The 19,931-nt window shown below is 36.6% G+C and overlaps 1 protein-coding gene across 9 annotated transcripts; it reads right to left on the bottom strand.

Annotated features, from left to right (window-relative positions):
- Positions 1-373: 373 nt before the first annotated feature.
- Positions 374-19,101, bottom strand: LOC140865316 (uncharacterized). 9 transcript variants are annotated; one of them, XR_012144552.1, is made up of 10 exons: positions 18,696-19,101; positions 18,477-18,606; positions 16,247-16,391; positions 15,902-16,132; positions 15,692-15,813; positions 14,698-14,816; positions 13,370-13,484; positions 11,687-11,842; positions 11,125-11,352; positions 9,865-10,027 (listed from the first exon to the last, which is right to left on the bottom strand). XR_012144552.1 is itself a non-coding variant. In XM_073269915.1 (6 exons), the coding sequence occupies exons 4-6, from the start codon at positions 14,765-14,767 to the stop codon at positions 11,767-11,769; spliced, it is 261 nt and encodes an 86-aa protein (XP_073126016.1). In that variant the 5' UTR covers positions 14,768-14,816; positions 15,692-15,813; positions 15,902-18,606; positions 18,796-19,101; the 3' UTR covers positions 11,538-11,766. The 9 variants fall into 9 exon arrangements, 1 of the variants encoding a protein (XP_073126016.1); XR_012144556.1 differs by having other exon boundaries at positions 15,902-16,391; positions 18,522-18,606; positions 18,712-19,101; XR_012144555.1 differs by having other exon boundaries at positions 15,902-16,391; positions 18,522-18,606; positions 18,796-19,101.
- Between the last annotated feature and the right edge of the window lie 830 nt (positions 19,102-19,931).

Genomic DNA, 19,931 nt, shown 5'->3' with positions numbered 1-19,931 from the left:
AACTTATCAAAGTTTTCAACTTTGTGGCGTTTGTCGATTGATTATCCTCGTGGATTGTCAGAAACAGGTTTTCTGAAGGTCCCGTTGTGATCAATTGTTTTCTTCGTGATTACTGTTGCTAGTTTCGTTGTAAGCTAGAGGTGGTTAATCCAAAACTTTTTACTTGTTTTCAAGATCGGGCAATTTCTTGATTTCTTTTGTTATTGGATTGAGGGTACGATTTTAATATAGTCGTGTTTGCCTTCCATACATTAAGAATTCATATCATTTGGTATCAAAGCAAAGGTTTTGAATCAAGTAAGTACTATCTTCATCTATCTCTGTTCTTCGCGTTCTTCTTACCCGTTCTTCATCGTTCTTCGTTGGAATATTTCCTTCGTCGAATTTTTGTGTAGTTTCTTTCAAACTTGTTATCCAAGTCTCGTGTCTTGTGCTACAAGTTATAAAAAAAAAATCGATCAAAAAAAAAATAAAAAGGATCGAAAGCTTCAAAAAAACAAAAAAAAAAAAGAGAAATATTGAAGAAGCAAGATAACTTTTTGTCAATTGTTCATCCTTGGGTTCAAGTCAAAATTCGAGTGTTCATAAATATATTCATCTTGTTTTTGTCAGTCTTCGAGAGTCAATCTTCAAGTGTCTACAAGTTGTGAGCTTGAGAGTTTGATTCACTTTTACCAAGCAAAAGCCTACATAAACTTTGAGTGAAAAAAAAAAAGAGTGATTGAGTGAATTCGTTTGGAGGGACTTGTGAGAACTTGTGTGAGGAATTTTATTACTAACTTTTTTCTTGCAGGTACGATGAGTTCAAATAGTCAAAATTTTTCAAAGGAAGATTTGAGTACAATGATAAGGGAAGCAATGAGAGCGGAGTTGGAAACAATGCATGAAAGGATAAGTAAACTTGAAGTTAGTGAGGATGATGAGAGTTTTGATGAGAATTCGGGTAGGAATAGGCGAGGTCAAGAGGATGGAAGAAATAGAAGAGGAGCAATGCGAAGGAGGTATACTGAAGGGGATAGAGAAGATGGGAATATTAATGGGATTAAGATGAAAATTCCATTGTTTAATGGGAAATCTGATCCAGAGGCTTATTTGGAGTGGGAGATGAGAGTGGAGTCGGTGTTTGACTGCCACAACTACAACGATTCGAAAAAAATAAAGTTAGCGGTTGTTGAGTTTGTGGATTATGCTCTAATTTGGTGGGATCAACTGACTACATATAGGAGGAGAAATCGTGAGAGGCCTATTGAAACATGGGAGGAGATGAAGCAAATAATGAAGAAAAGGTTTGTTCCTAATTACTATTATCGTGATATGTTTAAGAGATTGCAGAATTTGAAGCAAGGCTCAAGAAGTGTAGAAGACTACTACAAGGAGTTGGAGATTACTATGATCCGGGCTAACATTGAGAAGGATAGTGAGGCAATAGTGGCTCGATTTTTTTGTGGTTTGAATAGAGATATTCACGACCAAGTGGAGCTACGACATTGTGTGGATCTTGAAGAGATGGTACAATTAGCTATGAAAGTGGAGCTACAGCTTAAAATAAGAGGCATTGGTCGAGTGTCCTCGGGGGGAGGAACTACTACACCTTGGCGTCCAAACGTTGGCAAACGAGAGGATTTCAAGCCGGTGTCCAAACCAAAAGTTGACACCAAGCAAGAAATACCAAAGAAAGGAGTGCAAGGTAAATTTGAAACTCCCAATAATCGTTCTAGGGATATTAAATGCTTTAGATGTCAAGGTCTTGGTCATATTGCTAGTTAGTGTCCTAACAAAAAAATAATGATTGTGAATGATGGTGTCGTAGAGGTTGAATCAAAAGTTGAAGTTGAGTCGATAATTGAGGATGAAACTTTATTGATTGATGATGTGAGTGTCGAAATTTGTGCGATGGAAGGTGAATGGATTGATGAAAAATCTTCTATTGTGCATGGTGTGGTTGATAGTGATTTAAGTGTTGGAGAATGTGAAGTGGTAGATGATTTTGTATGTGTTGAAGATTCATCTAATGTTCTTGTAGTAGATGAGAGTCTTTTTGATGTTCATAGTGAGACTAGTAATTTGTTGTTGGACGAGTCTTGTAATTTTACAATTCAATTGAATCCAAAAGAATTTCTTGAGGATCAATTAGGATTTGAAAATTTGAGTGATATGGCTAAAAAAATGAGTGATGAAAAAAGTAAGATAGCCATTGAAAAGGAAAAAGAAAAAGAAGAGGCCGAAAAAATGAGTGTTCAAAAAAGTGAGATGACCTTTGAGAGAAAAAAAGAGAGGAAAGAAAAGAGAGGAAAGAGACCAAGAAAAAAAAAATATTATGGTCCAAAATTGTGAGGATGAAAATTTTGTTCAAATGAATAAAATTCCTAAAGTACTTTTGTACAAAGAGGTTTTATCTCATTGTCATGATTTAGCCGGTTCAATTCCGAGCATTGTTTGTTCTTCTTTGCAGGATTTTGGTGATGCATTGATGAAGAAGCAAAGGAGAAGTCATACTAAAAGTTTTCACATGTTGGTTCCATATGAGGTTGGTCACGTCCTTGGAGAGGTTAGGGATTTGATAGTTGTTCCATTCGAGAGGTATGATTTAACTTTAAATGTTGAATACCAATCAAATGTCTACTTTCAAAGGTATGATCTCAATTCTCAATTGTTGGGATTTAATGATTTTGTTGAGAGATTTGTGACTATGATATCTATGAAATATGCTTTAATTTCAAATTGTGATTTTAAGTCTCTTGAAATTTTGCATACTACAAGAGTGATTGATTTGGATCATATTGATTTGTTGAAGTCACTTTTTTTATCTCAAGGTGTTTGAATCGTTGTATGTTATGAGATTAAGTGATTTGGTTTATGTTGTTGTGTGCGAGTGTTGCATGAATAGCATAGGTGGAAAGTCATATTTGCTTGAGTGGTTAGTATTAACTTTTGAGTTAGTTAATGTGCGTAATACTTTCATGGGATTGATGAGTTGTGTTTTGCATGCATCTATGAGTAACTTTGTTGTGATATACTTTGATTTTATCTTAGTATATAGCAAAATTTTTAAAGTGCATGTTGAACATTATAGAGTTGTGTTAATCATGTTGGATATGAAGTTTTTTATTCGTGATCATGATAGAAAGTTGAGTGTACTTCGTGCAAGAGAACTTTTTGATTTTGGTTTAAGTTCTCATGGATTTAGAGTTGTTGGTGAAGCGTTGATTACATACCAACAAGGTAAGAAATATGTGGTAGTTACTACACTATCACCAAGGTATGAGTTCTTATCTATTTTGGTTACAAAGTTTTTATGGATTGAGAATTTTAATGAGTTATATGCATTGGATAATGTTTTGAAAGATGTGTTTGAGTTATGTTTGCATGAAACTCTTCAGAAATTCTATGTGAGCAATAAGTGTTTGTTTAAGATGAATAGAACTTTTATTCCATCGTCGTCATTGAATAAGTTACTTGTTGTGGGAGCATGTAGTATAAAGTTGATGAATAAGTTGCATGAATATTTGTTATGGTTACACATGAAGAGATATGTCGAGTGGAGTTGTAAGTGTCATATTGCATGTGAAGTGTTTCTTATTTATAGAACTCAATGGTTGTACTTAACTATGAACTTTGTATTGGGGTTAACTAGGACTAAGAAAGGGAGGAATTTTATATTTGTCCTACTTAATGGAATTTTAATTATGTTTATGTGTGTTAGTGGTTATAGGGTGTTTATTTTAAGCATGAAGAATTTTGTGTTATTTGATATGGTTATGAGTATGCAAGGTACATTAATGCATGTGAAAAATAATTTTAAAGTTTCTAATTCTTGCGTGGTTTTTGTAGATAAAGGGCAAGATTTGAGGACAAATCTTTTTGAAGAAGGGAAGTCTGATATGAATCTAGAAGGCGCTCAAAGATTCATATTGTTCCAAGATTTGCTCCATGATTTACATTCGAGAGTTGAAGGGTTTGGAATTCATGGCAATCAAGTTGGAGTACTTGAAGATCAATTTGGAAGATGTTATAATGCTATTGAAGGCCAAAAAGATCAAGAAAATGAAGGATTTTCACGACAGGACAGCGCTCCAGCGCTTCAAAAGAGGCGCTCCAGCGCCAAACCTTCGTATTTTGAAGCGCCCCAGCGCTAGTCCATCGGAGCTCCAGCTCTGTACGGAGCGCTCCAGCGCTGACGTCCTAGCGCTCCAGCGCTACCGCACTTACACACAGTACGGCGTGTAGTGTGTATTTTCGAATTTATGAGTATTTATGATATTCTTTTCTATTTTTGAGAGTTTTATTTCTACTAGGAAACTTGTAGGAGATATCTTTGATATCTTTAGCTATATTTTGAATTATTTTGCGATATCTTTTATTATTTTGTAGTTGTATTATAAATACAACATATACATTCATTATTAAAGAGAACAATTAAGATTTCAGATTATTGATTATTCAATACAAAATTCTCTCTAGAATTTTATTAAGCTTTTGCTTACCCAAAAATCAAACTTATCAAAGTTTTCAACTTTGTGGCGTTTGTCGATTGATTATCCTCGTGGGTTGTCAGAAACAGGTTTTCTGAAGGTCCTGTTGTGATCAATTGTTTTCTTCGTGATTACTGTTGCTAGTTTCGTTGTAAGCTAGAGGTGGTTAATCCAAAACTTTTTACTTGTTTTCAAGATCGGACAATTTCTTGATTTCTTTTGTTATTGGATTGAGGGTACGATTTTAATATAGTCGTGTTTGCCTTTCATACATTAAGAATTCATATCACTCCGTCTCCGGTAGTCGCTTCGTCCGTCTTCGTGCCAAGAATGCTTCTTCTCTCTTTTCCTTGGTCTTTAGCCGTCTCTAGCCTTCAAAAACTCTGAATACTCTCTAAACCCTCGTATCCCTAAAAAATAAGCTATCAAAACCCTTTTAAATTTGATTAAAGACTTTCCATATTTTTGGAGACTGCGCAGCGCTGGAGCGCTACTAATTCGGTGCTGGGGCGCTCAAGTTTCGTATTTTATTTTTCAATGACGGATGTATAGCGCTGGAGCGCTCAAAAGACGGCGCTGGGGCGCTCTGGACATGAATTTACGGGCGCTGGAGCGCTGGAAAACTAGAGCTGGGGCGCTACTTGTTCTTCCATTTCACCATATGCGCAGCATTTTTGTAAAAATCATAACTTAAGTTCTAGACGTCGGATCGAGCTGAAATTTTGACAGCAACTTTAAAACATCCTAAAATTTAATTTGAACGGTGCAGATCGGATTTAGATTTCTGTAACATTTCCAGTAATTTTCTGAAGTTTGCTGTCCTGTAATTCTGCTTTCCGCTTCTTCTTGCTACTTTTCTTCAAATCCTTGCAACTCACAAAAACAACAACAAATACGCATAATATTCACTCGATACATCACAAAATCCAAGTCAAATCATATATAAATTAAGTGCATAAAATGCACTTATCACATCACAACCTCTGACTGAACGCGATAGCTTCGTGACAAAATCCATAGAGATATGATCCCACTTCCATTCCGGGACAGGTAAACTGTGCAATAATCCACCTGGTTTCTTCCTCTCGGCTTTCACTAGTTGACAATTCAGACAACGGGATACAAACCTCGTGATATCTCCTTTCAACTGCTTCCATCAGAACTGAGTCTTCAAGTCGTTATACATCTTCCGGCCTCCTGAATGAACACTGAACCAACTGCAATGCGCCTCTCGAAGAATATGCTGTCTCAACTCAGAAACATCGGGCACAACAATACGGTTATTCACGAATAGCATATAATCCCTGACCTGAAACTCTGACTGATGACCTGATCTAACCTTCTCAATCAAACTCCGACTTCTCGGATCGGATTTCTGAGCCTCTCTGATCGACTGAAACAACTCTGGCTCTGCCTGAATCGCAAATACTCTGATGGATCTTCTATCGGTCTCAAACTCCAAACCAGAAGTACAACAGTCTTCAATCAATTGAGAGACACCAATCGTAGAAAGAGATAATGAACAAAGCTTCCGACTAAGAGCTTCTGCAGCTGCATTCGACTTTCCAGGGTAATACTTGATCTTACAGTCGAAGTCCTTAAGCAAATCCATCCATCTCCTCTGTCTCATGTTAAGCTCAGACTGGGAAAACAAGTACTTCAGGCTCTTATGGTCCGAAAATATTTCAAACGACTCGCCATAAAGATAATGGCGCCAGGTCTTCAAAGCAAACACAATCGCCGCAAGCTCAAGGTCATGGATCGGATAACGAGTCTCGTGCGGCTTCAGTTGCCTCGAAGCATAAGCTATGACATGCTTCCTCTGAATAAGAATGCATCCAAGACCACGGTGATAAGCATCACAGTAAATGGAATAACCTCCCAAACCTGATGAAATAGACAAGATCGGAGCGCTGGTCAATCTCTTCTTCAGTTCAATGAATCTGGCCTCGCACTCCTCGGACCAAACAAACGGTGCATTCCTCTGGGTCAACTGGATAATCGGCTTTGCAATGGAAGAAAATCCCTCGATAAATCGTTGATAATACCCCGCCAAACCCATGAAGCTTCGGATTTCTGGCACTGATGTCGGTCTCGGCCAATTCATAACTGCCTCGATCTTACTGGGGTCAACAGAAATTCCATCTCCTGATACAATGTGGCCTAGAAAAATAACTCGGTCCAACCAAAACTCGCACTTTGATAGCTTAGCATACAACTGTTCGGCTTGCAAAACCTGCAATACAATCCTCAAATGCTCTGCATGATCTGAAAGATTCTTCGAATAGATCAAAATATCGTCAATAAAGATAATGACGAACTCATCCAAATACCGCTGAAAGATACGATTCATCAGATCCATAAAAACCGCTGGAGCATTTGTCAAACCAAACGGCATGACTACGAACTCAAAATGCCCATATCTGGTTCTGAAAGCTGTCTTAGTCACATCTTCGTCGCGAACTCTCAGCTGATGATACCCTGATCTCAGATCTATCTTCGAATACACTGAAGAACCTTGCAGTTGATCAAAAAGATCGTCGATCCTAGGTAGAGGATACTTGTTCTTGACCGTCGCTTGATTCAACTGGCGATAGTCGATGCAGAGTCGCATAGAACCGTCTTTCTTCCTCACAAAGAGCACTGGAGCACCCCAAGGTGATACGCTAGGTCGGATGTATCCCTTGGCAATCAAATCTTCTAATTGCTCCTTCAACTCCTTCAATTCTAACGGAGCCATTCGATAAGGTGCTTTCGAAATGGGCTGAGTACCTGGTGCAAGTTCGATGATGAATTCGATCTCTCGAATCGGCGGCAAACCAGGAATCTCGTTTGGAAAAACATCCGGAAACTCGCTAACCACCGGTATCTCAGTCAACTCAGAACTAGACCTTTGCACATCTACTGCATAAATCAGGAATCCTTCTGCTCCTCTCGAAGCAAACGAGACATGGACAACACAGAAATCAAAGGAATCCTAGATCGAAAACCTTTACCGAAAAACTTCCAATCATCTGCCATCTCAGGTCTGAAACGAACCACTTTCTGAAAGCAATCTACTGTTGCCCTATACTTGGTCAGAGCATCAATCCCGACAATACAGTCAAAATCAGATAATCCAAGTACAATGCAGTCAATCTCAATTGAATTCCCCTCGGATTCTAACACACAGTTTCGGACCATTCTCACCGAAATAATTCCTCCACCAAAGGTGAAGTGATAGAAACGACATCAGATAATGGCTCAGCAAATAAATCATGCATCACGACAAATCTTTCAGAAATAAAACAGTGAGAAGCACCTGTATCAATCAAAACAAATGCAGGATAACCAAAGATCGAATAGTTACCTGCTATCACGTCATTCGGAGCTGCATTGGCCTGATCCTTTGTCAAGGCAAACACCCTCGCCTGCTGTCGAGGAGGTTGGTTCTGATTCTGGTTACCTCCCCGATGAGACTGCTGCTGTGGCTAAAAAGAATGGAATGCAGAAGCTGATCTCTCTGGCTGAGCTGGCGGTCTAGAAGAACTGCCACTCTGAGCTCTATCGGATCCTCGCTGAGGACAGACTCTAACAAAGTGACCCGGCTGCTGGCAGATATTGCAACTACCAAACACGTCTCGACACTGATCACTTGGGTGACGTCCTCCACACTTGCTACACGATGCTCCTGAAAACCCAGAATTCTGTCCGGAACTGAACTGCCTAGAGCCACTGGAGCTCGATGAACTGCTCCCAGACTTCTTGAACTGTTTCCTTTTCGGTCTATACTGATCTTGCCTGTTTCTGCCACTGTTGCCTCCCTCAACCCTCTGAGACTGATTCGAATACTGAGAAGGTTGGTACTGATACTGGGATTGCTGAGGCTGAAACTGAACAGGCTGATTCTGAAAAGATATCTGCTGCTGCTGAGGAGCTATCTGATTTCCTCGTTGCATCAAAAGTCCCGCTTCGGCTCCCTTTGCCTGATCCATAGCATCTGCAAAGTTGTTGGGTCTCCCGATATTGACCAAGGTAAAGATCTCAGGATTCAAGCCATTGATGAAATGATCGGCTTTGGCTTCCTCGTGATCTGCAATGTGAGGTGCAAACCTCAAGAGACTGTCAAACTTGCTCACGTACTCCTCGATACTCAGATTTCCTTGCTTCAAATTCGCAAATTCGGCACCCTTTTCCTTACGATACGAGACAGAAAAGAACCGCTTGTAGAACTCAGTCTTGAATAAATTCCAAGTAACAATGGTGCCTCGATTCTCATTTGCCCTCTTGGTTGTGGTCCACAAATTCTTGGCAACACCCTGAAGCTGGTGAATGACTAACCTGATTCTGCGGTCATCGGTATAGTCGAGAGAATCAAAGAGCTGATCGATGTCCTCTAACCAACTCTCACAATCAATGGAGTTCTCGGTGCCAGTCAAGGTAGGCGGTTAAAAATATCGAAATCTCTTCAATAGAGTCTCCATCGGGGTCGCAGTTGCATCAAACTGATCCACTCCAGTACTATCCTGATCATTCGGAGGAGTTATAACTGGCGGGGGATTCTCAGTAGAAGGAGGAGTCAAAGGTGGTGGATTCCTTCTCAAAGATCGACGAGGTGTCATCTGATATCAAAAGTTAGGACAAAATATCTCAAACTCAATCTCAATCTCAAAACCTCGGTGTCCAAACTCTGCTCTGAGTACTCATGAATCTCAAAGATATCCAATGACAGATAATAGCACATTTACAGATATATATCACGTAATTCATGCTTTATAAATTAAATCGCAAATCATGTAATTCAATTAATTCAAGAATCAATAAAGCATGCTCGCACGTATTTAAAATAATCATTTAAATAAATCAATCACATGCGAGAATTCAATTCATGCGGACTCGATCTACCCCGCTCACTCTAGTTCAAATCCAAGAATCTTATCGCTCTGATACCACTTAATATGAGACCCCGTTTCTAAACTTCTAAACTCGAATAATTAATCAAAATCAAACACGAATAGCCGCGAAAAAACGAATCAATTTTTTTTTTTTTAAAGAGCCTTGCGCCCGCGCGAGATCATCATCTCGTGCGCGCGCAGGCTACGCGGCCAGAGGGCTCGCGGAAAGGCTCGCGCTCGCGCGAGGGGAGAGCTCGTGCGCGCGCGGGCAAAACTTCCCGAGCCCTCAACAAAACTCACGCCCGCGCGAGGTGCTAGGCTCGCGCGCGCGCGGGCAACCAAACTTGAGCACCCCAAGCCTTCTCGCGCGCGCGCGAGGGCGAGCCTCGCTTGCGCGCAGGCCAAAAGGGCAGCAGGGTTCAGGGCTAAACCAAAAACGCTCCAAAGGTAGCCCGATTCAAAACCAAACTCAAGCACGCATATAAAACGATATATAGAGCATACAACGGGTTCTAAGTTCTGCCCAACAAATACAACCAAAAGTCGAGTTCTAGAATATAGTTCAAAAGACTCAACAAAACTAATACAAGTTCAACGGGCTCGACCTTACGACACGGAGTCTCACTTCTATCAATCTCACCACAAGCTAACCAAGACGACTCGGTCCAACTCCTGATCCTCCTGTTGCCAAGTACACATACAAACAAAGACAACAGCCGGATAAACCGGTTAGAAATATAATTTCTAAGTAAAAGAGACAGGCATGCAATAACAGATAAACACCTCAGATTGAAATGCAATAATCAATAACAAATCAAAATGAGAATGAATGTGTGCATGACTTCAAAACTCGGGACTATCAAATCAGATAATCGGAATATCAATCGGTATTTTGTTGGGATCCCGGGGCCAAGTCTTCACAACAACTCACCGACACACCCATTCGGGGTGGAGTCGTTCAACTCAACCCCTAGACTTCAGAGCAACTATAAGAAGTATTCTGGCACTTGGAAAAACTTGAAATCCAAGACCACTTCAATATAGCTCCCTAAATCGTTTAATTTCAAAACGAATCGAGAAATCGGTTCAATATGGATGCAAGTGTAAATAAACTGATCAATCAAATTCACACAAGCAAATAAACATGAAGTATGTGATTTTCGGGGCTCGAGAATCAATCGAACTCGAGTATTCAACCCCATTCGAATCAATGTCATCTTTTATCTTTCAAGTCCGTCGAGGATTCAAATCTGAAAATAACAACGAAATCAAATAAATAATCAATCGAATCACAATAAAGCGAAACAAGGAAAACTCAATCAATATACCGTCTTCGATTCTCAATTCGATCAACTCCCAAGTTCGATCCAAACCCGAAACTCCAATCCAAATATGAAAATGAAGATTATACGGATTCGGTGTCAATCCAACAACTCAAACAAACCCGGAATTGAACCAAACAAACAACCGATAAACCAAAACTCGATTTCGACGGCATAACGGCTAAAATCGATCAAACCAAAATCATCAACATCATCAAACCATGCTATACCATCCATATTAACTTCTCAACCAACAAATCAATCAAAATCCAACCAAAATCCAACACCCCATTTTCGAAATATGCCTCAAAAATCATATAAAATCCAAACTTCGTTCTTTTTTCAAATCGAATTCGAATACACGATCTAAGATAACTCAATAACAACATACTCGAAGATTATCAAATTATGACAACCCAACAAAAATCAAAGTTCGAAAATCGTAGCAAAACTTACGTCAGAACGAAGCCCTCGTTGCAGTGATCATGAAACTCAACTCGGAATCAAAATCTGACGGTCGGATCGTGCGAATCAGACGGAAGAAAAGCTTGAGGAATCGTTGGCTATGACTTCCGGGAGAAGATAGAGAGATCGAGAGAGGGAGGGTAGGGAGGAAGGAGATGGTGAATGATTGGCCAACTTGCATCTTATAATATAAATAAATCCAATTTTGCATTCCAGTCCCTAAAACTCCCAATTTAATTCGATTCAATCCCGGCTCAAGAATCTCCAAAATAAATAATAATCAATTCCAATAATCACGAAAAGTAATTAATTTCAGGGCCTTATAGAAACTGTCAGAATAAGATCACAAATGTCATTGCTTCCAATTTATACTCAAACATAAATAAGTCATATCGGATCCACCACTTTCCAAGTTAGCCTGTAAGAGAGAACTTAACAAAAATTCACTCAAAAAAATAACTTAACATAAATCCACTCAAAAAAAAAAAAACAGAGAGAAAATTACATTTTTTTAATAAATCTTAATGGCAGAAAGTTTATTTCATTATTATACCTATAAGAGAAGCCTCCTTTTACAATGTTAGCAGCAACCAAATCTACATCAGCATCCTCAAGCACAATGCAAGCATCTTTTCAGCCTAGCTCCATCTGCAAAGGAACCATTCCGGCTTTCTTTGAAATCGCAATGCCGGTGTCACCTCCTGTGAAGCTAACAGAAAAACGCCACTTACATAACCCATATTGTGAATCCAGATTAGTAAGTTTTGAACAGGCAAAATTACTGCAACTTTAACAATGGAATTATATATGTTGCCAGGAAATTTGCATTACTGATAAGTGTATTTTATACACTTAATTTATATATGATTTTAATTGTTAAATGTTTGTTTCGAGCAGATTTATGCTGTGTTTTGTTGTTTTTGTGCTTACAGTGAAGTATTGAATTTATTGTGAAGAAGAAAAGAAAAATGAGAGTTAAAGAGAAAATGGAGAAAGAAATTAAAAAGAATAAAGGAAAAGAAAAGAAGAGAAGTCAGAAGAAAATAATCGAAACTATATTGGGCTTTCAAATTGGGCCTCTTGTTGGCGCTAAAGCTTAGCGCTGAGAGAAGAGCTATCGCGCTTGTTCTCTGGAGAAGAGTGGAAGATTGATTTGCGAGATAAAAGCGCGCTCGCGCGGTGTCCTTGGAGTGCCTGCCCCGATCGTAATCTTAGATTTTAATTATTTCGGGCAATTTTTATGGGCTTGATTTTGTGGGCTTTTGTGTACGTTATAAAAGGGATTTTTATCAGACTTGAGAGGAGAGAGCCGCCACAATAATTATACGATATATCAGAGAAGAGATTTCTGGGTTTGAACGTGTGAAATTTCTAAAGGAAATTCTGGAGCTTAACTTGAAGAACAAATACGGAGATCGATAGTTCGGACACGGCGTCGCATCGACGGATTTGTTTCTTACTTTTTATTTAATTCTGAATTTATGTTAAATTTTCTGAACATGTTTTGTTTTATTTAGAATTTTATTATGAACTAATTTTTTAGAGTCTAGAGGTCGGATAGAACCTGGTGTAGACGCTTTCATAAATTTTTGATTTTATTGAATTGAGTTTCTTCTAGATTAATTGTTTTTTTCTAGAATTGATTGTCTTTTCAATTATCTGATCAATAATTGATTTGTTATATTTATTTGAAATCTGGCACTCGGGAGAGGAGATTTTGAATAGGACCATTAGAAAATACACTGTTAATTATTTATATAGCTCGGAAGAGTGTATAATTTTAACAGAGCTTTTGAAAAGAACATTGTTTTGTGATAGATCACTGCGATAAATTCTTAATAGGGATATTGAAATTGAATTGTAGTTGATAAAAATTATTTGTTGCTCGGGAGAGGGAAATAATAAACTTAAGTGTTCTTGGCTATTAATTGACTGGAATTCATGAAGATTAATTAATTAGAATTGATTGTTGTTGAAACCAGGTGAAATCTGAACCTCTAGACCATTTTTTCTCTGATTGATTTTTATCTGAAAGTTGTGCGCGTGCTATTAAAAAATCATTGATTATTTTATTCTGAAAAATTCTCAAATATTAATTTTTTATATAAAGTTTGAACTATTTTAATTACAATCACTGAATATTTTCATTTTACTCCCTGTGGGATCGATATCTGATTTTATCACTATATTAAAACTTAACACTCGTACGCTTGCGAGCAATTTTCACAACAATTACCTAATGAGAGGAGAATCAATGCTCTGTTTCTCCTGCTCTCTTGCTTCTGTGCATTCAGTTTGGCTCGAAACAAGGCTTTCCTCGTCGCTTGCACATCCATTTTCAAATACCAATTCTATATTCAAACCAAAGAAAATGAAAAATGTGAATTCAATTCCAGTCCAAAAACATAACGACAAATATACCACTCTAAATTTAAAAGAGCAAATTTCTAGAACAACAAATAATCTTGCATTCTTACTAGAGACAACTCAAGAAAGACTAGACACAACACATGCTAAAGTCCCATCGATAATCTTTAATTCTTACTACAATAGAAGTGCTTCGAAACACATAAGGAAAATAGAGAGTGGATACAAGTGCTGACATTCAGATCAAGTTCCTAATCAATCCAGCAGATCCAGAGTTACTTCCCCCAAAATTTAAAGACATATATCACAAAATAGAGACTCCCGACACATATATAAATTTCAATTAGGTTATGAAGGTTCATGAAACTAATTATTATTCAAAATTCTGTGCATCATTGTTTTGTTGAGCAACATCACATATTTATGCAATTCTAGGTATCACCAAGTTTTAATCAGAAACAGTACATGCTGAACTTTTTGGCCTACAAATCAATATTTCATAGACATGATGTAAAATTCAATTACAAAGGAAAAGCTGGAACATAAACCAAATTTTATGGAAATTATGTAATCTAAAGATCCATCATAGCCACATGAATAGGTTATGAAGCAGGTAAACCAACCATGACTTCACTTGCAGTAAATCATTAAAAGGTGGGTCCTCCTGAAATTTGAACTTTAAAATAATGAAGCTGATCTTATTTCCAACTCAGCATCTTTGAATACATAATATTGCGTCATTTAATAAATCAAGGCTGAACACAAAACTTTTAGCTAAAATTTTTAAATACTATACATTTTGTTAAATAGTTTCAATAGTTTTTGAGTCTCGCCGTCCTCTTTCAAGTTTGATCATCATGTTTAAATAAAATCAAAACATCATATCTACATAATACATCAAATTGTTCACATAAATTTTATCTAAGTTACACCGAAAATACTATGACCATCACAAAACTATATATCCTCTATGTGTTCTATGGTTTCTCAAAACACTGGAATTCACCATGCCATTGCCATTTACATTTGTTTAACAGCATTTTCAAGGTCATTTCCTCAGCAAGAAAAAATAGAGTTAACATGATTCAAGATAATCAAGACAAAAATACAGAGTACAGATCGGTTATGGACTGTAAAGTTAACTTCTAGCTAGGATCCACCGCCATGTTAAAGAAAAAAATGAATTACAGTATATACCTTGACATGTCAATGCTTTTCCACCTCCCAAAGTCCAAGTTGAAGTGTATGATAACATGCTTCTTTCCATTAGAAGCAGCAAATCTTGCCAGGTTCTTCGCGTACTCAATCACCAAACCCTGTCGGACAAGTCATTGGATACAGTTATGTCCAAAAAATTCCAGAATTAATGCAATAGATCATTCTTAATCAACAACCCACTTGCATAGATTAATCAAATTTAAAGATTAAATAAATCAAATGGTATCAATATTAATTCATAACTAAAACAAAAGGCCTCTACCTTGATAACAGGAGCGTGTTGCTCCACAAGTGTTAACCCACCAGACAATGATTCATAAGTTGTCAAATTTAGTCAAGAACCAATAAATTAACAACATTCGGTGTTTACTCTAAACAAGACAAATTCAGCAAATACATAAAAACTGAAATAGAATTAACACGAGTTGAGAGAGAAATAAACCCATAAATATAAAATTTGAAGGGAGGGGAATTTATTTATTTTTCAAATGTATTGTTGTATTTTCACACTAAAAACAAAATTTCCAACATATAAACACATAAATTCAAAAATCACTCATGCTATGTATTCTTGTAAACCAAACCATGCGTTTATAAGCTGCCAAATTTAGTCAAGAACCAATAAAATTTACAACATTCGATATTTACTCTAAACAAGACAAATTCAGCAAATACATAAAAACGAAAATAGAATTAACACGAGTTGAGAGAGAAATAAACCCATAAATATAAAATTTGAAGGGAGGGGAATTTTTTTTTTTCAAATGTATTGTTGTATTTTCACACTAAAAACAAAATTTCCAACATATAAACACATAAATTCAAAAATCACTCATGTTATGTATTTTTGTAAACCAAACCATGCGTTTATAAGAGACTTCAGTTTATATTTCAACCTAGTTGTATAAATCAAAAGAGAAAGACACAAAACAGCACTCACATTAGGGTTTGAATAACAACTATATTTCTTCACCTTTCTGGCCCAAACCATATGTCATTGCTGCAGCTGTTGGTTCATTAATAATCCTTAAAACATTCAATCTGGAAATCGTTCCAGCATCTTTAATGCCTGTCTCTGGGCATCATTAAAGTAAGCTGCAAGAAGGTAGAATAATTTCAGTAAAGACACAATGCCTAGTTATCCATCGTCTAACATTACAAGACTTCAAAGACCAAAGCTTACCAGGTACGGTGATAACATCATCCTTAACTTTCTTGCCAAGATAAGCTTCCGCCATCTCATTCATCTTTGTCAAAACCATGGCACTGATCTCCTCAGGACTGAACACCTTGTTCTCACCATCTTTGACGACTTGTATGTAAGCAATAACAATTCAGAAGAACTCGCAAGAACGAATTCTTGGAAAAAATGTCGAAAGCCAGATCAAAAACTCACAAGATGAGTTGGATGACTCTGTACAAAGAGAAAAGGATAACTACAAGCATTTGGCCACAAAAATAAGCTGGATTTACACCAAAACACCTCGAAATCTCAATATTATCGATAGGGTAAGTGAAGATTGCTTACCATTCTGCAGAATTCATAAAATACACTCCGATTTACCAGTGAAGATTGCTCTGACTTGCTTCTCTTCAGAATATTGGAGTGCTCCAAAAACCTCCTATCAGCGGCATGCTTGATCCTCCGACGAAGCGCCAAATACAGAGAGGACCTGGGAGTTTCAGGATCATATAAAGTAGAATTGATGACGTAGAGGCGGAAGCAGAGATTGAGAATGGAGATTGAGAGAAAGCCCTAGCTAACGAGAGAATGAAGATACACATTACAAAGAGAACAGAGTTATCGATGGAGGGAGAGAAAAAAATAAAGCCGGTCCTACCCATTTTACTTCACCAATTAAAAATTAGAATTTTATTTTTTCCCTTTTCACTTCGTCAAATTCATAAACCGAACTAAAATGTGACTTAAAAATTTAAGTGAAGCCCGTGTTTTCTAATTGATGAAGTCTAAAATACATTTTACTTTACTAATTTTATTACCGCAGTAAATAGATATGTATTATTTCGGCAATATGGATCGCCGAAGTAAAAACTGGCGAAGTAAATTGCAAATTTTCTACTAGTGAATCGTTCAATCCTAAATGTTTTGACGTTCCTGGTTTCATCCCAAATATTTTCCAAAAGTTCTCGGTTCAGTTTTAAATATTTTTACGTTCCCGATTTCATCTCAAATATTTTCCAAAAGTTCCCAGTTCAATCCTAAATGTTTTTGCGTTCCCTTTTTCGTCCCAAACGTTTCTCAAAAGTTTCTGATTTGATTCTTCCATCTACTTGTGGGTTAAAACTAACATAATACATCACATGTCATTCACACGTTTTAAAATCCCCAAAAATCCATATTGAAATCTCTGACTTTCGTTTTGCTTGTTTCATAGTTTTGTTTCTTTCTCAAAGAAGTCGAAAAATCTTTGGTTACATATGGCCTTTGGCCTTCCGTCAAGTGCCATATTGGTTATTGGTGGTCCCTCGAAGACAACATTCAAGGACTGCAAGATAAAATCCGTTATTTGGATAGAGAAAGGCATGATATGGATCAAAGGCTTGAAGAGGCTCGGCTTTGTGCGGATAGAGCTACGAATGCTGTCGTCGATTGGTCAAATGAAGGAATTCTGAAGCTCGAGGAGGCCATGGGATCTTGCGAGGGTACGATGATCTTAAGATTTGGAGTATAATCTTGCGGTAATCGGTGGCCAAGAATGCCAAGAAGATTGCACATGGCATTGAAAAACTCCGAAAAGATGGACCGGAATTCCATCGTTTATGCTTGTCCCGCCCCTCCATCATCCATGGTGTCCATCTATGACAAACCATCTATGGAGTTTGAATCTAAAAGACAGGTCGAGGAAGAAATTCTTTGAATGATGACCATGTCCATGTGATAGCCATTTGCGGTATAGAAGGAGCCAGAAAGACAACCATGACACAGAGAATTGTGAACAGAGTGAGAAACAAAACTATAAAACAAGTGAAACGAAATTCAGGGATTTCAATCTTGGGGTTTGGGGGCTTTTACAACGTGTGAATGACAGGGGATGTATTCTGTTAGTTTTAACCCACGAGTAGATGGAAGGACCAAACCAAGAACTTTTGGGAAATATTTGGGACGAAATCGAGAACGTAAAAATATTTAGGACTGAAACGGAAACTTTTGAGAAACATTTGAGATTAAACCGAGAATGTAAAAATATTTAGGACTAAACCGAGAAATTTTGGAAAATATTTGGGACGAAACCGAGAACATAAAAATATTTAAGAGTGAATCGAGAATATGTCCAAACATTTAGGAATAAACCGGGATTTTTCACGAAATTTATGTGTTCTACGTAGCACCTTATTACAAATTTATACACCAATAATATAAACTGACAAATATGTTACTTAAAATAAATTTTTATACAATGTAATAAATAAGCGTTAGTTATCAACATAAATAATATATAATAAAAAAAAATGATGGAATGAAAAAATCTGAAGTTCTGGTTGCTACTTGCCGCACACAAGGGATCTCAATTATATGAAGGGATCTCAATTATTTGCAAGTACACATGCCTTATATATGGATCTTGAGTGTAACTTAGTAAAATCGAAGGTTCATGAGATGCTTTTCATGTTTCAAGGTCGTCGCATATCAATTAGCATTCACCAATTTGGATACCCTATTTAAAGCAAAATTAAATAGGTGGATATGATTTCATTATTATCTATTTCACTAATTTGGATACCCATATTACTATTACCAATCCTCCCTATTAACTCCAGTAGCAGTAATCATGATGACATACAGCCAGACCAGTTGATTTGAACTCATCTTTTCTGTAGGCTTGTCTTGAATCAGCTGTTCTAAAGCCTGCATCAGTACCTGAAATCCTGAAAAAATTATGAAAAAGCTTAACACTCGATATATATATATAGGTTCCTCTGCACAAATATGAAGCCATAAATGCTTAAAAGAACACCTCTGTATATACCCACCAAGAGTCGATCGACCATTATAGCAGCAAATTAAGATGATAATGCCTACTGGTTGAACTCTCAATTTCCCAGCGGAAAACTTACCGGCTATGTAGCTCAAATTTATCTCAGACAGAAAGAATTCCCATTTTTCAACGAATTCAAAAGAACCCACAAAGAAAGAAATAATTTTCTTTGATTGTGGGTACCTTGAGCTAAGGCGGGTGTTTTGGAGAAGTCGATGAATCAGGATCAAGGCCCGACTTGACCTTGTGGGGGCAATTTGGACAAGAAATCACATCGCAGTGTGTTGATTGAATATCTACTCTTTTGATTGCTTCAACAACGTTTCTGCGGGTTCTTGCATGCTCGACAACAATGGCGTCTCCGCATCCATTGCACAGATTCCGAAGGTTGATACAAGGATGTATATATACTCTATGGATTTGATGAATGATCGATATTTAATCGGGGATTGTTATTTGCCCTCCCACCCTCCAACTTATTATTTTATCTAGTTGTTGACCTCCTAATTTTTAGTTGATTTTCAAAACACACCATCCATTCCTTTTTTACATTAACTACTATCATAATTAACCATGACATTTAATTGTATTTCTTTTTATCTAATAACTTCATTATTTAACTATAATAATTTAAAATACATGATAATTTTTTATGCCACATAAATTTTAATTTATTTTTTGAACAAATTTAAATTTGTATTTTGGTTGTTGCATTTTGATTTGATCTAGATCACTTAGTATACTAAGCATATTTTTTTATTTTGATTTTATTTTTTATAAAAATTGAAATATGTCGAATATATAATATTTTAAAATAAATTTTATGTCACAATTATTTTAAATCTTTAATTTTCCTATTTTGATTTTTGAAATGATATTTTTTTCAGTAAATAATAAATTCTAGAAAGTTTTTTTTCCTTTTAAAAAAATTGTTTCAAACATGGATATATTTTGTTTAGTTGGGAAACAACTGACATCTTATATATTTAAACATGTTAAAATTAAAATTTAATTAAAAATTATAAAATTATAATTTTTTTAGAAAAAGATATTATTCTAAGATTGTAAATAATAATAATATAAATATATATAGTTTATGAACAAATATCATTTTTCATTGGAAATATAATTTTGTTGCATAATCATATTACTTTATAAGAGGCATATTCATACATAAACTAAGAAATTACATAAGCGATTTTGATGTTTGGATAA

Source organism: Henckelia pumila, chromosome 4 (genome assembly GCF_033568475.1).
Source record: "Henckelia pumila isolate YLH828 chromosome 4, ASM3356847v2, whole genome shotgun sequence".
Classification (NCBI taxonomy): Eukaryota; Viridiplantae; Streptophyta; class Magnoliopsida; order Lamiales; family Gesneriaceae; genus Henckelia; species Henckelia pumila.
Note: the sequence above shows the minus strand (reverse complement) of the source record. Positions and strands in the feature narration are given on the sequence as shown.